This window comes from Pipistrellus hanaki, assembly GCF_964339955.1.
Source record: "Pipistrellus hanaki genome assembly, chromosome: 14".
In the NCBI taxonomy this organism is placed as follows: domain Eukaryota; kingdom Metazoa; phylum Chordata; class Mammalia; order Chiroptera; family Vespertilionidae; genus Pipistrellus; species Pipistrellus hanaki.
Window position 1 is genome coordinate 18,120,381 of NC_140516.1, and position 20,663 is coordinate 18,141,043.

Below are 20,663 nucleotides of genomic sequence, written 5' to 3' on the forward strand. Positions count from 1 at the left end.
GATGGGGGTGGAGCGGAAGTAATCCCGGATGCTCTCGGTTTAAACTCTTCCCAGGCGTCTCAACCTGCAGCCAATGACGGTGAGAGGTATCGATTGGGCCCACCCTCGCTCTAAAGTGATTGGCTCCTAAGAGTACAACCTGGCCAATCTGCATAAAGGACGCGCGAGCTTATTAGCATAAAAGTGGTGGTGGTGGGGGTTTCCTCTCTCTATCTCTCCCCCGCCCCGAACATTCCTCCTCGGCACCCGGGAGACCCTACAGGGCTTCCCAGCATGCAGTGCGGGCACTAGGAAGCGCCTGCGCCGGGGCTGGGAGCTCCCCGCGTGCGCGCGCGGCGAGGTGGCGCGTGGACGACCCCGCGCGGGGCTGGACGGGGCGCCACGTGCCGCCCGCCATTCGCCCCGGAAGCCGCGGGCCTCGGCCCCGCCTTTTGCGGGGTGAAGCGTTCAGGTCCAAAGGCTTCGCGCGAGGCCTGCGGCCCGGCGTCAGCGGGAGGGGGGCTCCGTGGGCGCTAAGGGAAGACCTGGACAGGACAGGGGTCCCGCGAGTGCTAATTTGTCGTCAGGAAGTTGGTCCTGGCCTCGTTGTATGCCCTTCCCATATTCCGCATTGGAAACGGGGGAATCTAGGGAGGGATATGCCGTCTGGTCACACAAGCAGTCGGTGGCAGTCCCGACCAGAGAACTCATCTCCTGAAGGCGACCGAGACCGGTGCCTTCGGGCTCCATCGACCTGGAAGCTTTGAGTTTCTTCGCAAAGCGTCTTGGGGAAGGTTTGCTCTCATGAAACAGAATATGTATTAAGTAGGAAAAACCCTGGAGAAACAAGCCTAAATGTCTGGCACATGATGTATTGGCAGTGAACAAAAAGGATTTTTATAGTGCCGATGGGGATTAACTGCCCCTGAGTTATATACAACCCTATGCAAAACTGGAAGCCTTTTGATTATACAAAGGGTTAATTCCTTATACCTTTGAGCCATTTCCTTCTCTTCAGGACCTCTTCGCTCCAGCTACTCTTGAATGGAGAACAAGAACCCAAATTGAGATGTAGGTGCAGGAGCCCTTCACAAACCACTTCGCAGTGGCTAGCCCCACCAGCCTTGTAACCTGAGCATCAGACTTCTGTGTCAGCAAACTACAGATTGCTCCCTACGTCATGTTTGGGGATTGGTCCCGAGTAGCTGGAACCACAAATGTTAAATCTGAGGGAAAACGCATCTCTTCCCTAAATTGCGAGAATGGCTATGCATCTCTAAATCTGTAGGGGTTTTTTGTTTTTGTTTTTCTTTTTCTTTTCTGAATCCTTTTATCCCATTCCCTCACCCCCACCCCCCAATTCTACCATGGTAAAGTTCATAGACCTACAACAGGGTATAATGTGCATAGGAACATGGAGTGGATGTGGTTAAGAATGTCACACATATGAAATTGGGGTAAAAGGAACCAATTAACATGTATGTTCTGGTTAAAGAGCAAACAGATGAAGTAAAGTTTTTAAAACCTCCTTATGACAATTTTTGGCATTCATTTTTATGCCAACGGTTACACAGCAGACATGTAAAAAGGAAAGGACTATACTTCTCCCGATGCAGGAGATATCGGTGGGGGCAGATTTGGGATCCTACTATTATACTTATGTGTTCTCAATGAGTATCAACTAGGAAACTTGAGAATGAAGGAATGGACAACTTGTTTTCATATTTGTTCCCTCTATAAATTTCAAGAGATCTATATCTGATGAAATTTGGAGCGGGGGAGGAGTATGAAGGAATAGCGTAATTAAAATGCACAATTAAAAATATAATCTTATTAGAACATCTTTGTTTTCCAAGTATCTTACCAGTCATTGATATTTCTTTCTTAAAATTTAAGAACTGGGGAGCCTCATCTATTGCTGTGTTCCAAGGTTCTATAAAGATTTCCCTTGCCTTTGGCTTCAGCTCATTAAACTTTATGACCTTAAGATATAGACAAGATGACTATAAATTTGTCTCCCTCGGCTCATTCTAAAACAGGGCTAGATTTTTACTCTATATTTAGAAAATAAGAGGTAAAAAGAGCCATCATTTTGCATGTCAACTTTATGTAAACAAGAAAAATTGAACATCATTTTTAAATGTTATGACATTGAAAATAGTTTAAGGGGCAGTTATAAATTGATCAAGAGACATTGGAGCCAGAGTGTTGAGAGGACTGAGAAGGAAGGAGAAAATGAAAGAGGGAAGAGGAGAGATGTTCCTGCCATTGCTAGCCACATGACCTTGGCCAACTCAACCCTAAAACCTGTGCTTTGTTAGTAATGTGCAGACAAAAATGCCTTCCCTACTGATAGCACAGGGAATTTAGAAGGGTAAGATCATATAACAGTACTACATAGATGATGCTTACATTTATACCTCTAACTTGAGGTTTTGACAGGTTTTGAAAGCATTGTCAGTAACCATCTTCCAGGAATTTGCCAAAATGACTAACACAGAGAGAAAGCGGAGAGGCACCCACTATCCGTTCTCCAGGCCTTTTAGAAAACATGGAGTTGTTCCTCTGGTCACATGCATGGGAATCTACAAGGAAGGTGATGTAGTCATCACGGGATGGGCACTGTTCATACAGGAATGCCCCATAAAGGTTACCATGGCAACACTGGAGAAGTCTGCCATGTCACCCAGTGTGCAGTGGGCATTGTTGTGAATAAGGGCAAGATCCTTGCCAGGAGAATTAATGTACGTATTGAGCATATTAAGCACTCTAAGAGCCCTTCCTGAAACACGTGAAGGGAAATGATTAGAAAAAGGAAACCAAAGAGAACGGTTCCTGGGTTCAACTAAAGCGTCAGCCTGCTCCACCCAGAGAAGCACACTTTGTGAGAACCAGTGGAAAGGAGCCTGAGCTGCTGGAATCCATTCCCTATGTATTCACAGCATGATAAGTATAAAACAATCAGAAAACCTCTGTATTGAGTCAAACAAACAACACTGGAGACAGCTTTAAACATATTTAGCGCAGGTATATTTATGTATCTAACTCCTATTTCTAACTAGTTGAAAATATTTTTAAGCCAAAACCAGTTTGGCTCAGTGGATAGAGCGTCAGACTGAAGGGTCCCAGGTTCGATTCTGGTCAAGGGCATGTATCAATACCTTGGTTGCGGCACATCCCCATTGGGGGGTGTGCAGGAGGCGGCTGATCGATGTCTTTCTCATTGATGTTTCTAACTCTCTATCCCTCAACCTCCCTCTCTGTAAAAAATCAATAAAATATATTTATAAATAAATAAATAAATAAATAAAGAGTGGTTGGCTCTTTAAAAAAAAAAAAAAGGAAAGTATTTTTAAATTTCTTTAACCTTTGGGTAGAGGGCTCACTGTTTCTTTAATCACCTACTATATACACATTTTTAATCAAGTGGTGGAAGGAGAAGTCACATCATTTATCCCAGAAGAGGGCATCATTCCCAATGAATAAAGAGGGAATGCTTCTGATAAAGAGGGGCCCTTCTAAGGTTTCAAATAGGAAGATTCGTAGTCATGGGGATGTAAAACACTGCATAGAGAATATAGGCAATAATATCAAAATAACTAGGTATGGTAGCAGGTGGCTATTGGAAATATCAGGGGGAACACTTTGTACAGTATATGATTAACCACTATGCTGTAAACCTTGAATGAATACAAAATAATATTGAATGTAATTGAAAACATTAAAAAAGAAAATAGCGCCCTGCTGAGTGGCTCAGTTGGAATGTTGTCCTGTGCACTGAAAGGTCTGATTCCCAGTAAGGGCACACACCCACTCAGGGTGTGCAGAGAAGGCGACTGATCAATGTTTCACTCTCATCTCTCTCTCCCTTCCTTTCTCTTAAAATCAATAGAAACATATTAAAAACAAAAAAACAGAAACCTTCTTAGCCAAAAGCATAATACCTAGAATTTGATTGATGATACTTTCTATAATCATTACCTAAATTGAATCTCTAATTGGAGGAACTCCAGACAACCTGGCAAAAACAGAGGACCTGTATAGTAGGCCATGCATTTACCTATCAGACAAGTTTGGTGAGCATATAGAATTATACACACACAGGTTTATAACAACATTAGGTGCCTGTTGTATTGGGCACTTTCCACAGATTATCTTCAAATCTTACATCAAGCTGTAGCATCGGTATCATTACTATCTTCCTTTTACAGATAAGAAAAATAAATCAGAGAAGTTTGGTAACTTTCTCCATCACACGACTACCAAGAATTCCAACTGAGATTCAAACTTGTCTTTCTCCTAAGCTCATATCATCATGCTGCCTCAAGAGACCAGTTTTCTCATTAGAGAATAGCCTGCAATGGGCAAGACAAATCAAGAATTAAAATTTCCACATACAAGAATTAATAATGATGGCGAAACCGGTTTGGCTCAATGGATAGAGCGTCGGCTTGGGGACTGACGGGTCCCGGGTTCGATTCCGGTCAAGGGCATGTACCTTGGTTGTGGGCACATCCCCAGTAGGGGATGTACAAAAGGCAGCTGATCGATGACTCTCTCTCATCGATGTTTCTAACTATCTCTCTCCCTTCCTCTCTGTACAAAATAAAAATATATTAAAAAAAAGAATGAGGAAAATGCAAGTCACTTTAGAATAATCTCCCATTTAATAACACATACACCCATCTTTAATATCTATACTCATATGTTGTGTTTAATAGAAGGGAATTTTATTCATTTCATAATAGGCTCCATTTAATACATTTCGAATGTTATAATGTTATAACACTAGTGGCAAATTTAATGGCTTTCAGTGATTCCTAGATGTGGTTAGAGCACAAAAAGACTGGATTCCTCACTCTCAGAAATTTATCCAGGTCCAAAATCAAAGAAGAGTTGTGGGCACTCCTTTTTCCAAGGATTGGCAGGGACAGACGCAGAAATGGAGAATTGAAAGCAATACTCAGGAATCTCACATGAGCCCTAGCTGGTTTGGCTCAGGGGATAGTGTGTCAGCCTGTAGACTGAAGGGTCCCAGGTTCGGTTCCAGCCAAGAGCACATGCTGGGTTGTGGGCTCAATCCCCAGTAGGGGGTGTGCAGGAGGCAGCCAATCAATTCTCTCATCATTGATGTTTCTCTCTCTCTCCCCCGCCTCTCTCTCTCCCCTTCTCTCTGAAATCAAATAAAAATCAATAAGAATATTTTTTTAAAAAAAGGAATCTTACAATTTCAGTATTTTGCAGGATCCACACTGAATCTTTTTATTTAGTTGAGACATATTTCACAAATAACCCTCACTGAAGTGCAAAACCTTATTGTTCAAAGGAATCTTCAAAATCATCTAGTTCAGACATCCTGTTAAATTAAGTACTGGAAATATCTACGCAATGTTATCAGTCAAGGGATCACCAAGCCTCTATAAGAATGCCCTAAAAATGGGAAATTCATTCATTTACAAAGCTGCCTATTTCATCTACAGATAGTTTTGACTAATAGACGTTCTTCATATTGAGCTGAATCTTTCTCCCAATTTCCATTCACTGTTGCGAATTCCAAGCTACAAGAATCCCTAAAACAATGCCTCCTCACAAGGTTTTTCTACCCAGATTACCCTTCTTGATACTTAGTTCAGGGTTTCAAATGTCTTTGGGACCACAGCTAACCTTGGATAGGTTGGTGAGGGCCTATTGAAAACCAATAGTCAGAACTGAGTGGCCCACCCACTGCACAACCAAGGAGCATGTCTGATTCCCACTCCTCTCCACAGTGCTGAGCTTCATCTGGCCTTCACTGCGCCCAGGTCAGTGCAAGTTGGAAAGAGGCACTCTCTCATTATTTCGTTATCCTTGAGATCTAAGGCCTTGACAACCTTTAGAAACCTCCTCAAAGAAACATCCTCAAGCATAAGTCAGCATTAGCATCTTCATAAAACCTGTCTTGACTGCTCCATATTCCCCAAACTCAAGAGAACTGACCATTCCACTGCGTGGTCTGAAAAGGCCTTCCAGAAAAAATTCTGGCAAAGTTATGTAGGTCTTGTGAGTGGAAGTGGATCAAATGGTTTCTCTTCTCTAAATCTCTAATTCAGAACCTCCCTTTTACTCATAAGCCATTCGCAACCATTCTGCTTCCCTTCTATCTCCACGCCATCTGAGCACATCCTGACTTCTCACTGCCATGCCATAGAGAGAGCCTCCACTGTGGGGAGGAGACAGGTGCTTATTGCCACAGGTATTTTGGACATTGCCAATCAGTCACCATGTGAAGCTATCTGTTCATATTCAAGCTGGTCACAGTGAAGGTCCTGGGCAGTAGGAATTCCTGCTGCACAGTACCCAGCTCTTTGGGTAAATCCTTTCAGATAACAATAAGACTTTAGGTGTAAACAAGGTATTTTTGCAACCCTGAAACACTACATTCTGGATTTTTGTGATGCAATCAGGTGAGATCCACTTAACATAAGAATTCAATATTAGGTGTGGGTAGAGAAATGCAAACTGGGTAATGAGTTAGCATCCTCTGTATTTGAGAAACTAATGAAAATTCAAAGTGATTACATTTAGAAGAGGACAAAGGAGTCCATTTTTTTATTATTACAAACTATGTATGTCAAATAAATTCATAGTAAAATAAGCTTTAAAAAAGCTTTAGAATGTCAAAAAAGGAAAAAAGCCAGCAACTAGAGCAAAATGTGTAATGAGGTTAGTAACATTTACGCTCGGCTTTAGAGAATTCGTATGTACTCAGTTGATTAAAACATCCTATTATATATGATGCTATGCATTTTTACAAAAAGTGTTCAAAAGAAAAATAAGAATTAAACATTGATGACTGGAGTTAGCTGTAGCAAGGGATTGGATGTGAGTGTTTGACTGCTTTTTGTGCCTTCCAAGTTCTGCAGAAAATTCTGTCTTCTTTTCAGACCATCCAGAATGACTGAATTATTAGATGCCAGACTCTGTGTCCTAAAAATATTAAAAATAGAATTATTACCTTCAAAATGGGTTGACTTTCGAATCAAAGCATGGTAGTGTCATTTGTTTCTTTGGTGTAACATTTATCAAATAAGTTAACTACTTTAAAAATCTAAAGTGCTCTTTACATTTTAAATGCTTCACAAAAGCACCTCAATTATTTGACAGCTGCTTTCTGAGAAGTTCATATTTTCTGAATATCATCTGTTCTCAAATCCAATATCAAGTATATTCTGTTCAGAAATAAGTATCTGAAAAACTATTCTATACAACTAAAGTAGCCAATATCATCTTCTGTAATTTATTTTTTTGGAAGTCATAGGGAAGGGAAGAGCTAATTACAACAGTTTTCATATTGACAATGTTCCCTTCCTTGCAGCTGTAAGCTATGTTAGTTTCTTATCTAACACATCTGCCTTGCTTCAGCCACATTACTGTTTAGGCATTTGGCTTCCGTCAGTCCCCATTTTCCACCTCCCCTCCTCTTCATCACATGTCCATTACGTTAACATATGTCTCAAAAATTTGTCCTCCAATAAGCCTCCCATATAGCATATCAATTTTTAAATATATATTTTTATTTCTTTCAGAGAGGAAGGGAGAGAAAGAAAGAGAGAAACATCAAAAATGAGAGAGAATCATCGATCATCTGCCTCCTGCATGGCCCACACCAGGGATGGAGCCTGTAGCCTAGGCATATGCCCTGACCAGGAATCCAACTGTGATCTCCTGGTTCATAAGCCGATGCTCAACCACTCAGCTATACTTGCCAGGCCAGCGCATTAATTCCATACCCGTTGGCAGTTATGAAGAGTTTATGCTTTGTTCTTGAATTCAATCTGTTTATTGTTTGTTAGTCTCAACAAATTAAATTGTAAGCTTCCGATAGGTAGCATCAGTATCTTGTTTATCTCTGTCCCCCAATCCTTATAACAATATGGCACATAGTTGATGTCCAAATACTATCTTCCCTCCTTTTTTCTCATCATGTCTTTAAGAATTATAAGTGTGTTGTTTTTTTTTTTTAATTATAAGCAATTTTTACAAAATTAAATTTCTGCCCAGCCACTGGGATCCTCAACCCACGAACCAGGAGGTCACGGTTCAATTCCCATTCGGGGCACATGCCTGGGTTGTAGGCTTAGTCCCCTGTAAGGGGCGTGCAGGAAGCAGCCAAAAGATTCTCTCTCATTGATGTTTCTCTCTCTCTCCCTCTCCCTTCCTCTCTAAAATCAATAAAAATAAAAAATAAAAGTTCTGCTTTCACCCTTTCCAAGTAAAATGTTTTCTGTAATGTTTGAGTCTGTGTATTGTTTCTAAATCTTCCATAGAACCCATCAACACTCCAGATTTAATTATCTCCTAGACGTTATTAAACTCTTTTTAATGGCTTCAAAACATAAACGACATATTCTATTATTTTAGAGATTGCATTGCAACTTTTTATTTTTTCTCCAGTAAAATAAAGGCTGGCCGAAGAATATCATTATAAAAAGATTAGTAGAGGGTTGCCCACTAGGTAACTCAATATATCCTTAATTTTAATAAATCCTGTGAGATAGTTGCTCATCACTTTTATGTGCACTTACCGTGGAGAATCTATTCCACTATCTCCTGCCATGCTCTGATTTTCCGTTCCCTCCAAGTGTCTGTGTTCATGCTGGATATCCTGAGCCATCACTGGCATATGTGTAGTGTTGAGAAGTTCTAACTTTTGTGTGAACTGTTTTGTCATTTCCTGATTTTGAGCACTCTGAGACCAGCAAGCTGCTTTCTTTCCTGTGTCACCAACGCAGTCTTGTAGGGTTTCGGCCTCCGCGCTGGCTTTCCTTGAGCTGTAGTAATCAAATATGCTTCTCTCAGCAGATGCGGAGGCCTGCACACATTCAGCCCCGCTGGGATCCTCTTCATAGTTACTTCCGGACGGGGTCCCTGAATTGAGGCCACAGCTTTCAGCAGAGAGATTAGGTTTCCGGCTTACACCTGGGTTAGTGAGCACCGCAGGCCTGCAGCATTCGCTTCCTGTCAGCGCCGGAGGCTCAAACCTCTGCATTTTGCTGTGGTACTCAGTCAGAGATCGCTCGGTTACCTTTTGTTTTCCTAAAGGACTCCATTGGCTTCCCCCAGAAAAGGAATACTCAATGTGGCCGGGCAGCATTTGACACAAATCATCATTCTCGGAAAAGTCATCCTCATCTAAATATAATGAACTGCAGGCGCCGTCCTCATCTTCTCCTTTATTTTGATACAAGGCTTGGGCATCGTCAGAAAGCACCTCCTTTTCTAGACTCACAGTCTCTGCTTCCTGCACAAATGCCTTTCTCCTCCGTGTATCCTCAGAGTCTCTGTCTTGCCGCTCAGGTTGACTCAAATGGTCCACACCAAGCGGGTAATCCAAAAGACGAAGATTTTGGAATTGGTGTGTTGTGTTATCAACTAATCTACGAGCAGAAGATGCCTGGTCTAAAGAGGAGGGACCCGGTGACGGAAGGACATTCCGTGTGTCAGCAGTCTCCCCTAACATGTTCGAGAGAGAATATCTTTCCCTCGAGTCTTCAGGGATTACTTTGTTTTCTCTACCATACACGTCACAGGTCAACCTGCTTTCCCTAAAGGAACAGCGTCGACTATCTTTTTGCAAAACACTCCATTGGGAGTAATGTAAGAGGTGATCTCTAAAACCGTCACCGACAGGCTTGACAGTGGAGTTACTCATATGAATGGGTTCTGCCCTCAGTTTATCGTGGCCTTGTTCAGGACGTGGCTGTTTGGCCTCCCCGTCAGGGATTCGTGAGGAATCTAAAGACCTTGACCTTTGGAAAGGCTTGCCCTTTGGTCTTCTCTGGCTGGGTTTCAAGTCACTGGTCTTCTGGTGGCTGTGCCCTTTGGTGATTGGGCTCCTCCGGTGAGACAAACCCTGGAAAGGATTACTGATTCGCTTTTTGTAAATCAGATGAGACCCTCGCTCCGATGGGGTCTCACCAACTGGTTTCTGAACTACGGCTTCATGCGGGCTCTTCCTTCTGGGGGTGGGCTGTGTGGCAGGGAGCTTGGGGTGTTTCTCCGGTCCAGTGCTTCCTGGCGGAGGCTCACTTCCCTGACTCCTGGCCTTGTGTCTGTCCCTGTGAGAATGGCCCCGCCTTCGAGGCTTTGCAGACCGGCCCTGCCTTTTCTTAGCTCCCTCTCTTGAAAGATATTTATGCCCGACTGTCAGCATATCAGTGGAAGTGCCCTGGCTATTGTATTTTTTCTGTTCTTCGTATTTTTGCATCAGGATGGTATGTTTGATTAAGTTGTCCACCGTCAGGACGGGATTGATGCGTTTGATGATCTCATGTTCAACGTCTCGGGGAATATTGTCCAAGTTATCTTCATCTCGGACAGGCCATTCCTCCGGCGGGAACTGGGCAGAGAAACTGCTGTGCCCTCTTCTGGACTTCTCCTTTCTGGACATACTGCGCCAGAAGAGGCTAAAGCCAAACTTCTTGCCTTTGTCTCTGCCTCTTGTGTACGGTAAAGGCTTGGTGCTCTCAGAGACAGGATTCTCCTCAGACGCTGAAACTGCTCGGTTCTGTACCAAAGGTCTGGATTCCCCAAGACCTTTCTGGCCTTTTCTAGTCACTTCTGCAGCAGCTGGTGGTTCCTGCGGGTTCTGAGAGCACTCATCAGGGAAACACTGGCAAGACGGACAGTGGGAAGCGGGGGCAGCGTTTTCTCTGGCCAGCTCTGCCAACTCCGCACAGCTCTCCACGCTCACCAGGTACGTGAGGAAAGCAGGAATCTCTTGGCTTTCGTCTGACCGGACTCTCTTATGTTCTTGGGGGTTTGTGTTTGAGATGAAGTAAGTCTGAGGAGTAACAATGAAGTATCCTTCCCCGGTGTGATAGATCTTCCTTTCTTTAATCAGAGTGCCCAGAGCGGTATAGAGAATATCTTGAGATGGGATTGCAATGCCTAAAACAAAAGCATTTTACGCTGGTAAATTCTGAATAAGAAACATTCTAATGAGTGAAGTCAGTCGCACAGAAAAGACCATTCAGTGGCTTGATGAGCCTAGAGCTAACGATAACACAATTAATATATGTAATTAAAATGCCAAAGAAACATTAACAGTCATCATCATTTAACTGAGTAGCAGGAATATGATTTGGTCCATACAAAGACATATGGCTAGGCTAATAGTTAAGTAGAGGAAAATAATCTGAGTTCACTAAACTGCAAACACTAAGTTATACAATCCCATTACAAATTTAAATTTTGCCTAAGGAAAGTATTCTTAAGAACAAACATAGGAGTTTTTGAAAACAGTCTCATTGCTTACATCTTAAGAAGCTAAAGAGAAAATGAAATCGAGTTTGTGCTTGGGTGAGGGCAAACTACCTAAAATCTGGATTATGGTGGTTTTTCAAACTGGGAAGGTGATACTTTTAAAAGAAATTTCCCTTTCAAAATAGCAGGGTTTAAAATTATATTGTGAAAACAACGTTCAAAATGTGTGTGTAAGTGTAACACTGTAAGGCACTTCCCAAAAGCAGTCAGGGGTGATTGCCATTCACTTAAAAACCCCATAAAGCCATGCAAATCAAGAGGTTCCAACCTCCATGTTCACTTTAAGAACACTTGTGAAGCCAAAACCGGTTTGGCTCAGTGGATAGAGTCGGCCTGCAGACTGAAAGGTCCCCGGTTCGATTCCGGTCAAGGGCATGTACCTTGGTTTCGGGCACGTCCCCAGTAGGGGGTGTGCAAGAGGCAGCTGATCAAAGATTCTCTCTCATCGATGTTTCTAACTCTCTATCCCTCTCTCTTCCTCTCTGTAAAATATCAATAAAATATATATTTTTAAAAATAATAAAAAATAAAATATATATTAAAAAAAACACACACACAAAAAAAACATTCTCATCTTTATTAAAAAAAAAAAAAAAACAACACACTTGTGAAACTGCCCAGGTCATCAACGGTATGCATATCCGCATATCCAAAAAGCCAGTAAGTATCTTTAGGATGTAATTTCAAAAAATGTATGTTTTAAAAAATATGTTTCAGCCAAAGCCGGTTTGGCTCAGTGGATAGAGCATCAGCCTGCAGACTAAAAGGTCCCAGGTTTGATTAAGGTCAAGGGCATGTATCTTGATTGTGGGCACATTCCCAGTGGAGGGTGTGCAAGAGGCAGCTAATCGATGTTTCTAACTCTCTGTCCCTCTCCCTTCCTCTCTGTGAAAAATCAATAAAATATATTTTTAAAAAAATATGTTTCAGAGAGAGGAAGGGAGAGGGAGAAAGAGATAGAAATATCAAGGATGAGAATCATTGATCAGCCATCCCTGCATCCCCCACACTGGGGATCGAGCCCGCAATATGGTCATGTGCCCTGACCAGGAATCAAACCCATGACCTCTAGGTTCATAGGTTGACACTCAACCACTGAGCCACACCAGCCGGGCAGAATGTTACTTTTAATGTGTGCCATTCTACAATGGTGGAGGGACCAAGCCAAACAATGGGGCTGAACACATGGTCCATGGCCTAATTAAGTGATGCTGGACTTAAGGATGTAGATGTAGACGCTCTGGTCATTGAGCACATCCGGGTGAACAAAGCTCCCAAGATGCGGGGTAGAACTTTACAAAGCTCATGGGAGGATTCACCCACTCCTGAGCTCTCCCTGCCTCCTGGCGGTGATCCTTCTGAGAAGGAGCAGATTGTTCCTAAACCAGAAGAGGGATTTGCACAGAAGAAAAAGATACCCCGGAAGAAACCGAAGGAACAAAAACTTATGGCCCAGGAGTAAATTCAGCATAAAATAAATACTAACACATAGAAAAGTGTAACACTGGAAGAAAATACATTAATACGTTTACCTTGGTTTCTTTTGGGTGGCCACACGATAAGTGGTTACTTTTCTATATTAACCACATTTTTCTACAATATGCATGTTCATTTTAGAATGAAAAAAATAAAAAATACTCCTGTACATGTACACATTGGGATATGAAAAAAATGAGATCAATATATGTCGATACAGAAAGATCTCCAAAATATGTTTGTAAGTTTTTTAAAAAGTGCAGAAAGAATGTATAGAATGATCCAATTTATGTTATTTAAAAAAATACATATACTCAAATCTAACTTATGAAAGTATACATAAGAAACTATAGACAATAGAAATGATCACCTCTGGGAAGTGGCGATGGAAGAATAGAAGGTGTGGGGGGGAGAAGATGAACTTTTCCTTTGCAGAGTCTGACTTATTTATTGCCGCAAGTATTGTTTTTTTAAAAAGTTAATTGGAATGTAAAAGAAATACTCTTATCAAATTTGCTGATGTAGGCCTTTTCCTGGCAAGGCTCTAATGTAAGGTTCTATAATAGAAAAAAACTTGGATATCATCCAGCTCATTTGTGTTTAAGATTATTTGTAAAGAGAACCACCAAACACATGCAAAGAACTAACAGAGGAAAACTTGTTACCCTACCTGGGTAATGTTTCATCAAATGCTCCAACAGTGATTCCTGTGTTACTACAATCTCAGCAGCATTCATGTCAGATATAGCGCAGCAAAGAACTTCAGCCAGAGGTACAAACTGTGCTTGGGCTATTGGATTCATTTGCACTGGAAAGACATCACCTAAATTAGAGATTTAAAAAAAAAAAAAAAAAAAAAAAAAAAGGAAAGGTGATAAATTTGATAGACTGTAAACTATTTGAAATTAGTGAATCAAGCACATTTATGAAGATTGAATAGCAGGTGGAATTGCTATTCTTTCATCAGTCCTTACTCGGAATCTGTTAACACGACATGCACAAGAATAGAAACTGTAGAAGAAAAGGGTTTATTTACATGGTAGTCCCTACTTTTAACAAGTTTGTAGTATTTTTCAGTCCAAGAAAGAGTTAAGAGTATGAAAGTCACAAAGTACTATCTTAGTTTAGGTCAGACAATGCTTATATGACAATCGTATTTCAAAGCATTTTTCATATTTTAAAATGTGCAAAGCCAGAGAAAGCTCAAGTAATTGTCCCAAGGCCTAAAAGCAAGTACAGTAGCAGGAATAGGTCTTCTGACACCTAATTCAGTATTTCCATCATTCCACACTTTCCCGATTGGAATGACTAAGAAGATTTGAACTCTTTGCTGCATCTTCGGTGAGGATGAAGGCCATTTTCAGCAACAAGACTGGTGACATCCCAGAAGATGTTGACATCACTCTGAAGGGACACACAGTTACTGTGAAGGGCCCCAGGGGCACCCTGCAGGGGGACTTGAATCACATCAGTATAGAGCTCAGTCTCCTTAGAAAGAAAAACAAGAGGCTCCGGGTTGACAAATGGTGAACTGGCCGCCATTTGCACAGTCGGCAGTCATGATCAAGGGTATGACACTGGGTCTCCGTTATAAGGTGAGGTCTGTGTACGCTCACCTTTGCTGTCTGGGGCTCTCTTGTGCAGAGTAGGGTGTTTAGTAGTGCCCTTGGCCTCCACCCACTGCCTCTCTCACATTTGCAGCAGCCAAAAATGTCTCCCTTGCCAAATGTCTGGGGGATAAAAGGCACAGGTAGAAGAACTAGCTTAGAAATTATGAAGATTTTACTTCATCTGAGGCTTGAGGAACCAACGGAGGGTAGTAGAAACTCAGAAATATGCTGAGGCAGAGAAAGAATAATATTAGCATGGCAAGTTATCATATCTCTGTAATGTCAGAGAGAGAAAGGGTAGGAATGAAAATGACAAGATAAAAGGTAGAAAGAGGGGTCTGAGGAATATTTTTGGAGAATATTAGGAAATTAAAAAACAAATATGAAGATTTGAAGGAGCCCCGAGTCTCCAGGTGATGATAGTGTGGTTTACGGCAGATGAAGTGGCAGGAAAGGAAGAGAGACAGAGGCCAGCAGTGCTTCTAAAACCTGCATGTGCAGCTGGCAATCATCAGGGGGCTGTGCTGATGTGCAGGTTGATTCGGAAGGTCTGGAGAGGAACCTGTGGTTCTGCATTACCGACAACCTTTCAGGTGATGCCCACTCTGGAGCGGCAGGGGCTGGGGTGCTGACGGCAGCCCTGTTAAAGTTGCTAACCATTCAACAGATACACACGGCCTGTATGGGAGTCAAGTGTCGCCAGAAGAAAGCCTAAGAACTGAGGAACTGAGCCAGACATTTCCTGCAGGGAGTTTAGAAGCTGCTACACTGCAGGGGTTGTTGAGGGGAAGGTGGTGAGGACTGGCGTGGTGGGAAGGGTTGCAGCCAAAGCTGGTGAGAGACCCATCTAAAATCTATAATAATAAAAGCTTAATATGCTAATTAGACCTGACATTCTTCCAGATGACCTTCCGGACAAAGCCGGGGCCTTGAAGGAAGCCCGGGTCCCCAGTGCCTGCCAGCGGCCAGAGGGAAGCCAGGCCCCGCGCCCGGGTGCCAGGTGCCAGAGGCTGGGGAAGGCAGGCCTACTCTAGCACGAATTTCGAATTTTGTAATTTCAAACATCAGGCCTCTAATGAAAAGATAAAGGACTCCCTTAGGGAAACTGATAAGCTATGTGCAGTTATACCTCGCATTGGTCTGTTTTCTTGTTTACTTGCGCTTCTCTGGCAGACTGGGCCTCAGGTCCCAGCACAGGACAGAACTGCAGTTGGGCAGCCTAGGGAAGGCCCCTCTAATAGTGCTGGGGGCTATCCCACTGGATTCTGAGAAGCTAGAATGAATGGCTAATCAATTCATTAGCATTTCAAAGGGCAGTAATGAGAGATGGTGCTCTCTGAGCCAAGGGCAATAAACCTCTCTCCTTAACTTCACTTCCTCTGCCTTTCTTTTTTCCCTCCAGGTCAGAGATCTACTCTCTTTCACATCCCTCCTCAGCCAGACAAAACACAAAATTAAAGTATCTTTTCATTATTTGTATGCTTTCACATAACTATGTGCTATTTTAAATACATTTTATTGATTTTTTTTACAGAGAGGAATAGAGTTAGAAACATCAATCAGCTGCCTCCTGCACACCCCCTACTGGGGATGAACCCGCAACCCAGGTACACGCCTTTGACCAGAATCGAACCTGGGACCTTAGAGTCCACAGACCGAAGCTCTATCCACTGAGCCAAACCGGTTTCGGCAACTATGTGCTATTTTAAATAAGTGACTTTAAACTTTGATATATCTCTCTTCCTCATCTCCCAAAATGCTTTGACTTAAAAAAAAAAAAAATATATATATATATATATATATATATATATATATATATATGTATTATTGATTTTTTTACAGAGAGGAAAGAAGAGATAGAGTTGGAAACATAGAATCTGGAACCTTTCAGTCTGCAGGCTGACTCTCTATCCATGGAGCCAAACCAGTTTTGGCTGCTGTGACTTTTTTTTTTTTTTTTCTTGTATGTGATCTTAAATTGATTACCTGCCTCCACTCTATGTGGACCAGAAGTCCTTAATTCAAAGAGGAGGGGGCGTCAACGTAAGACCTAGCATGTTTGGCTCAGTGGATAGAGCGTCGGCCTGCGGACTGAAGGGTCCCCGGTTCTATTCCGGTCAAGGGCATGTAACTTGGTTGTGGGCACATCCCCAGTAGGAGGTGTGCAAGAGGCAGTGGTCGATGTTTCTCTCTCATCGATGTTTCTAACTCTCTATCCCTCTCCCTTCCTCTCTGTAAAAAACAAACAAACAAACCACAACAACAACAACAAAATATATTTTTTACATGAATTTTTGAGAGTTTGAGCCAAACTGTCAATAATTGTAGGGAAGCAAAATCTCAACCAATTGAGACAGTGCTCCAGATATTGGCAGTTTGTGGCTTATTTTATACATTAAAAAGAGATGATACAAGAGGGTTACATGAAATCCACTGGTGATAGATTAGGGAGGTGGGAGAAAGCAAGCATCAAGGAGGTAACCTCAAGGCTTGGGTGAAAAGTAAATTGATAGACACATATATCTTGTAAATAGTTAACAGTCAAAATTAACAGGATAAAACAATGAGAATATGTTTTGCGTTGGTTGTGCCCTGAGGGACCTGGAAAAAGGGGAGTTACCCTGACTGCTGTTATATAGTTAAAAAGCTTTCATTTCAGCCCAGCCAGTGTGACTCAGTGGCTGAGCATCAACCTCTCAACCAGAAGATCATGGTTCGATTCCCGCCTCCATTCCTAGTTAGGGCACAGGCCCCAGGTGTGGGCTGAATGTTCGATCCCCAATGAGGGGAGGTGGGGCGTGCAGGAGGCAGCCCACTGATGATTCTCATCATTGATGTTTCTTTTTGTTGCTGTTAATCCTCACATGAGATTATTTTTTCCGTTTATTTCTAGAGAGAGTAAGGGGAGGGGAAAGAGATGAAAGAAAAGGGAGGGAGGGGGAGAGAGAGACACATCGGTTGGTGGTTACCTCCCACATTTGTCCCTATCAGGGCAGGGAAATCTGCTACTGAGGCACAGTCAGTGCCCTGACCGGGAATCGAACCGTGATGTATTCATAATTCCTACTGGTTTGGGGAATGTGTGTTTTATTTTTAAAATGTTATGTATTTTTAACTTATTTTTAATTATAGTTGACATTCAGTATTAGTGTTAGGTGTACAGCATAGGAATTCAACATTTGCATACATTAGGAAGTGATCACTGCAAGAGGAAACAAGTCTCCCACCAACTAGAAAGACACATCTTTTTTTCCTTAAAATTAACACAGCCATAAATCAGCTGCGTTTTAGAGAACATGCTAAATCGCACGTAACCTCTGCTTCGGAGCTCCTTTCCAGACAAAGCTTAGCAGTTTCTCAGTACATTTCCTTCACCGTCGTTGCTAAGATACGTCTGCAGGTGCAAAAATCATCAAGAGTTTCTTATACAGGAAAGCAGAGTGACATGGGAACACCTGTGACGGACGCAGGAGTCATTTTCAAGCTACAGCCACAGTTTGCTCTGGCTACTTGGGCATTTCTTGGGTTTTTGAGATACAATAACTAAAATGCAAAAAATAACTTTCTGTGTAGAAGATCCCACTTACAGACTTCACAGGAAGAGAAGGCCAGCCCTGTGGCTTGACCCTCCGCTGCTACTGAAGAGCATCCTTACCTCAGCGGCTGCTGACCTCTGACCCTGGAGAAGGAGCGTGGATCAGAGGGCTCGGAGAGGCTGCGGGGCAGAGTAAACAGTTCACAGCAATGCTCTGTGTGTACACAGCCTGCCGGGGTGCCAGGAGAATGGGAAAGTGTTCAGGCTGAAAGACTGGTTTCACAAAAACTACCAACAAAGCAGAGCCACGCAGATTTGTGCCTGCTACAGTGAATGCCACTTTCTGTGCCAAGAACGTTTTAAACTTGCTGATGTCTTGCTGCTCTTCCCAGGGAGAATTAACCAACTTTAACCATATAGGTGGTATATAAACTTTTTTTTTTACATTTGTGATAAAGCAAGTTATGAGTTTTTTTGTTTTCTTTTTTTTATTACGGGATTATATGTGTACGTATCTTTCCATTGCCTCCCCCATGCCCATATATGCCCTTCCCCCCCCCAAGTTATGAGTTTTAAAACAATTACTTTTTATAAGTCTACTTATTTTTTGGGGGGGGAAATAGCGGAAGGCAAATTAAATGTATGCAGCACCTAGGTGCCCAGTCAGCAAATATCGAATTCAACTATCAAAAACTGATGACATCCAGTATGTGCCTGGCTTAGAATCCAACCAGCCACCTTTTAGCGTAGGGAACAGCATTCCAACCAACTGAGCCATAAATATAAGCTTATGTTACATTGTAAAGCACCTAAACAAATTCTAAAAGGGCCTCCTCGGGGAAACTAAATCCTGACATTTTTAACTCGAGGGGCCTGCGTTTGATTTTAAGGTCCGTCAGAGGCTGCGCTACCAAACATGCAGAACAAAGTGTTCTTTGGAAATTCGGAAAGCACCCCATCAGCACTTTTTTGCGTCATGCTAAAACATGAAATTTGCCATCAAACTAAACTCGAGGCAAAACTAATCCAAACATTGCTTGTTTCATATTCAAAACACAACATTTTCCTCTAAGATAAAAAACTTTTCAGTCCCATACAAACGTGTGTGTGAACGCTTTGCTAGGCAGCCGGCCAGAAATCCATGCATTATTGACCTTCAAACAGTTAAACCGAGCCGCTCAAACTCTGCTAATTACCTGGCACGTGAAATCTGAGACCATCTTTTCGGGCGCCTGTATTGAATCACACTGTGGGAAAGGTATCTTCGACAGGCATTAGAGATGACAATGGAGCAAGAATAAAACAGCGTGCCATGCACCCGTTTAATTTAAAAAAAGGATGCTTTGTTCTCAGTAATCCAAGAAGCTCCCCTGATTTTAAACTGTACTTTTATCCAGTACAGAATTTCCAAATTTCTTTACCATTAAAACCAATCCTGACCTTTTAAAAAATGAAAGCATTTTGTAACAGCGTGCATCTCATCGGAGATAAGACACTGTGCGAAAATGTCCATGGTTTGAATGGACTCAGAGAAATCAAACGAAACGGGAACACAAGAAGATGGACGGCTTCGGGTCAGCAAAAGCAAGCCCCTCTCCATAGCGCCCTGTTCTCTTTGGAACATAAAAGGAGGCAAACATTTTGCTCTAGGTTCCGAAACAAAAGCGCACCGAGACTCAGAAACTGGCTGCGGTCGAAGCGCAGTCGGTTTGTCTACGATGGCGGCGGGGACTCTGTCCAGCGCGGAGATGTTTATTTTGGACCCCCAGACAAACGGCTTCCCTTCTGGGAAATGCCCTCTCTTGAAAAGCTCAAGGCGTCCCTCGGAAGGCTGGGCTGTTCGACGGCCAGGAGTTCATAATGCTGTCTTCTTTCATAGCCACACTTCAGCCTCCGCGGATTCGGAAATCAGCATTCCTTTCGAGCGGTACAGCCACTAACACCCACCTTCAATGGAGTGGCAGCGGGCTTGGGCCACTTTTGACTGAGACCCTAAGCGTTTTGGTTGTCAGAATAGACATAGGGGCGGCCCTACTCCGGGGAGCCCCTTGAGCCTGTAGCAGCCTTTCCCCACTTCCGCTGCCCCTCACTCTGGATAGATACAGGGACTCCAGCCTGGGAGGGAGGGGTGTGAAAGACTTAACCCCCCTACCTGACCCCCGTTCTTTAAAAACAATAAAACTCATTCACATTCAGCCCCAAAGCCCTTTCAGCCCTGTGGTGCCCTGTCCTTACCTCTCTTCCTTCAAGGCTTCCGCTATTGGCTATGCTAATGACTTTACCCAAGTGTGTTAGTTTTATAAGGCTGTCAAAATAAATCATCATAAACTCAGTGGCTTAAAACAACACAGATTGCCCTAGCTGGTCTGGCTCAGTGGAAAGAGCTCAGGCCTGCAGACTGAAGGGTCCTGGGTTCAATTCAAGGGCATGTACCTGGAACCTGGTCATATACCCTAAAAGAGAATCAAACTGATGACCTCTTGGTTCCTGGGTCGATGTCAACCAGAGTCTCGGTGGCCGGGATCATTTCCCAAAATGTGTTCTGTGGAAAATTCTTTCTATGAAGTGCTCTGCAAAAAAAAAAAAAAAAAAAAAAGGACCCCTCCCTAGCTGGTTTAGCTCCGTGGATAGAGTGTCGGCCTGCAGACTAAAGGGTCCCAGGTTCCATTCCAGCACATGGCCCGGTTGCGGGCTCAATCACCCCAGTAGGGGGTGTGCAGGAGGCAGACAATCAATGATTCTGTCTCATCATTGATGTT

General features: G+C 42.8%; 1 protein-coding gene and 1 pseudogene across 2 annotated transcripts in view; one reads left to right on the top strand and one right to left on the bottom strand.

The window, feature by feature from the left end:
- The first annotated feature begins 92 nt into the window (after window positions 1-92).
- Window positions 93-3,087, top strand: LOC311632593 (large ribosomal subunit protein eL21-like; annotated as a pseudogene). The gene has a single exon. The product of its transcript is annotated as a large ribosomal subunit protein eL21-like (transcript).
- Window positions 3,088-4,721: 1,634 nt separating this feature from the next.
- Window positions 4,722-20,663, bottom strand: part of STOX1 (storkhead box 1) — a 50,216-nt gene continuing 34,274 nt past the window's right edge. The window contains exons 2-4 of the mRNA XM_084904251.1: window positions 13,430-13,582; window positions 8,544-10,908; window positions 4,722-6,945 (exon numbers count right to left, since the gene is read on the bottom strand). Of these exons, the coding sequence (XP_084760377.1) occupies window positions 6,798-6,945; window positions 8,544-10,908; window positions 13,430-13,582 (2,666 nt within the window). The 3' untranslated portion in view covers window positions 4,722-6,797. The remainder of the gene's footprint in view (window positions 6,946-8,543; window positions 10,909-13,429; window positions 13,583-20,663) is intronic.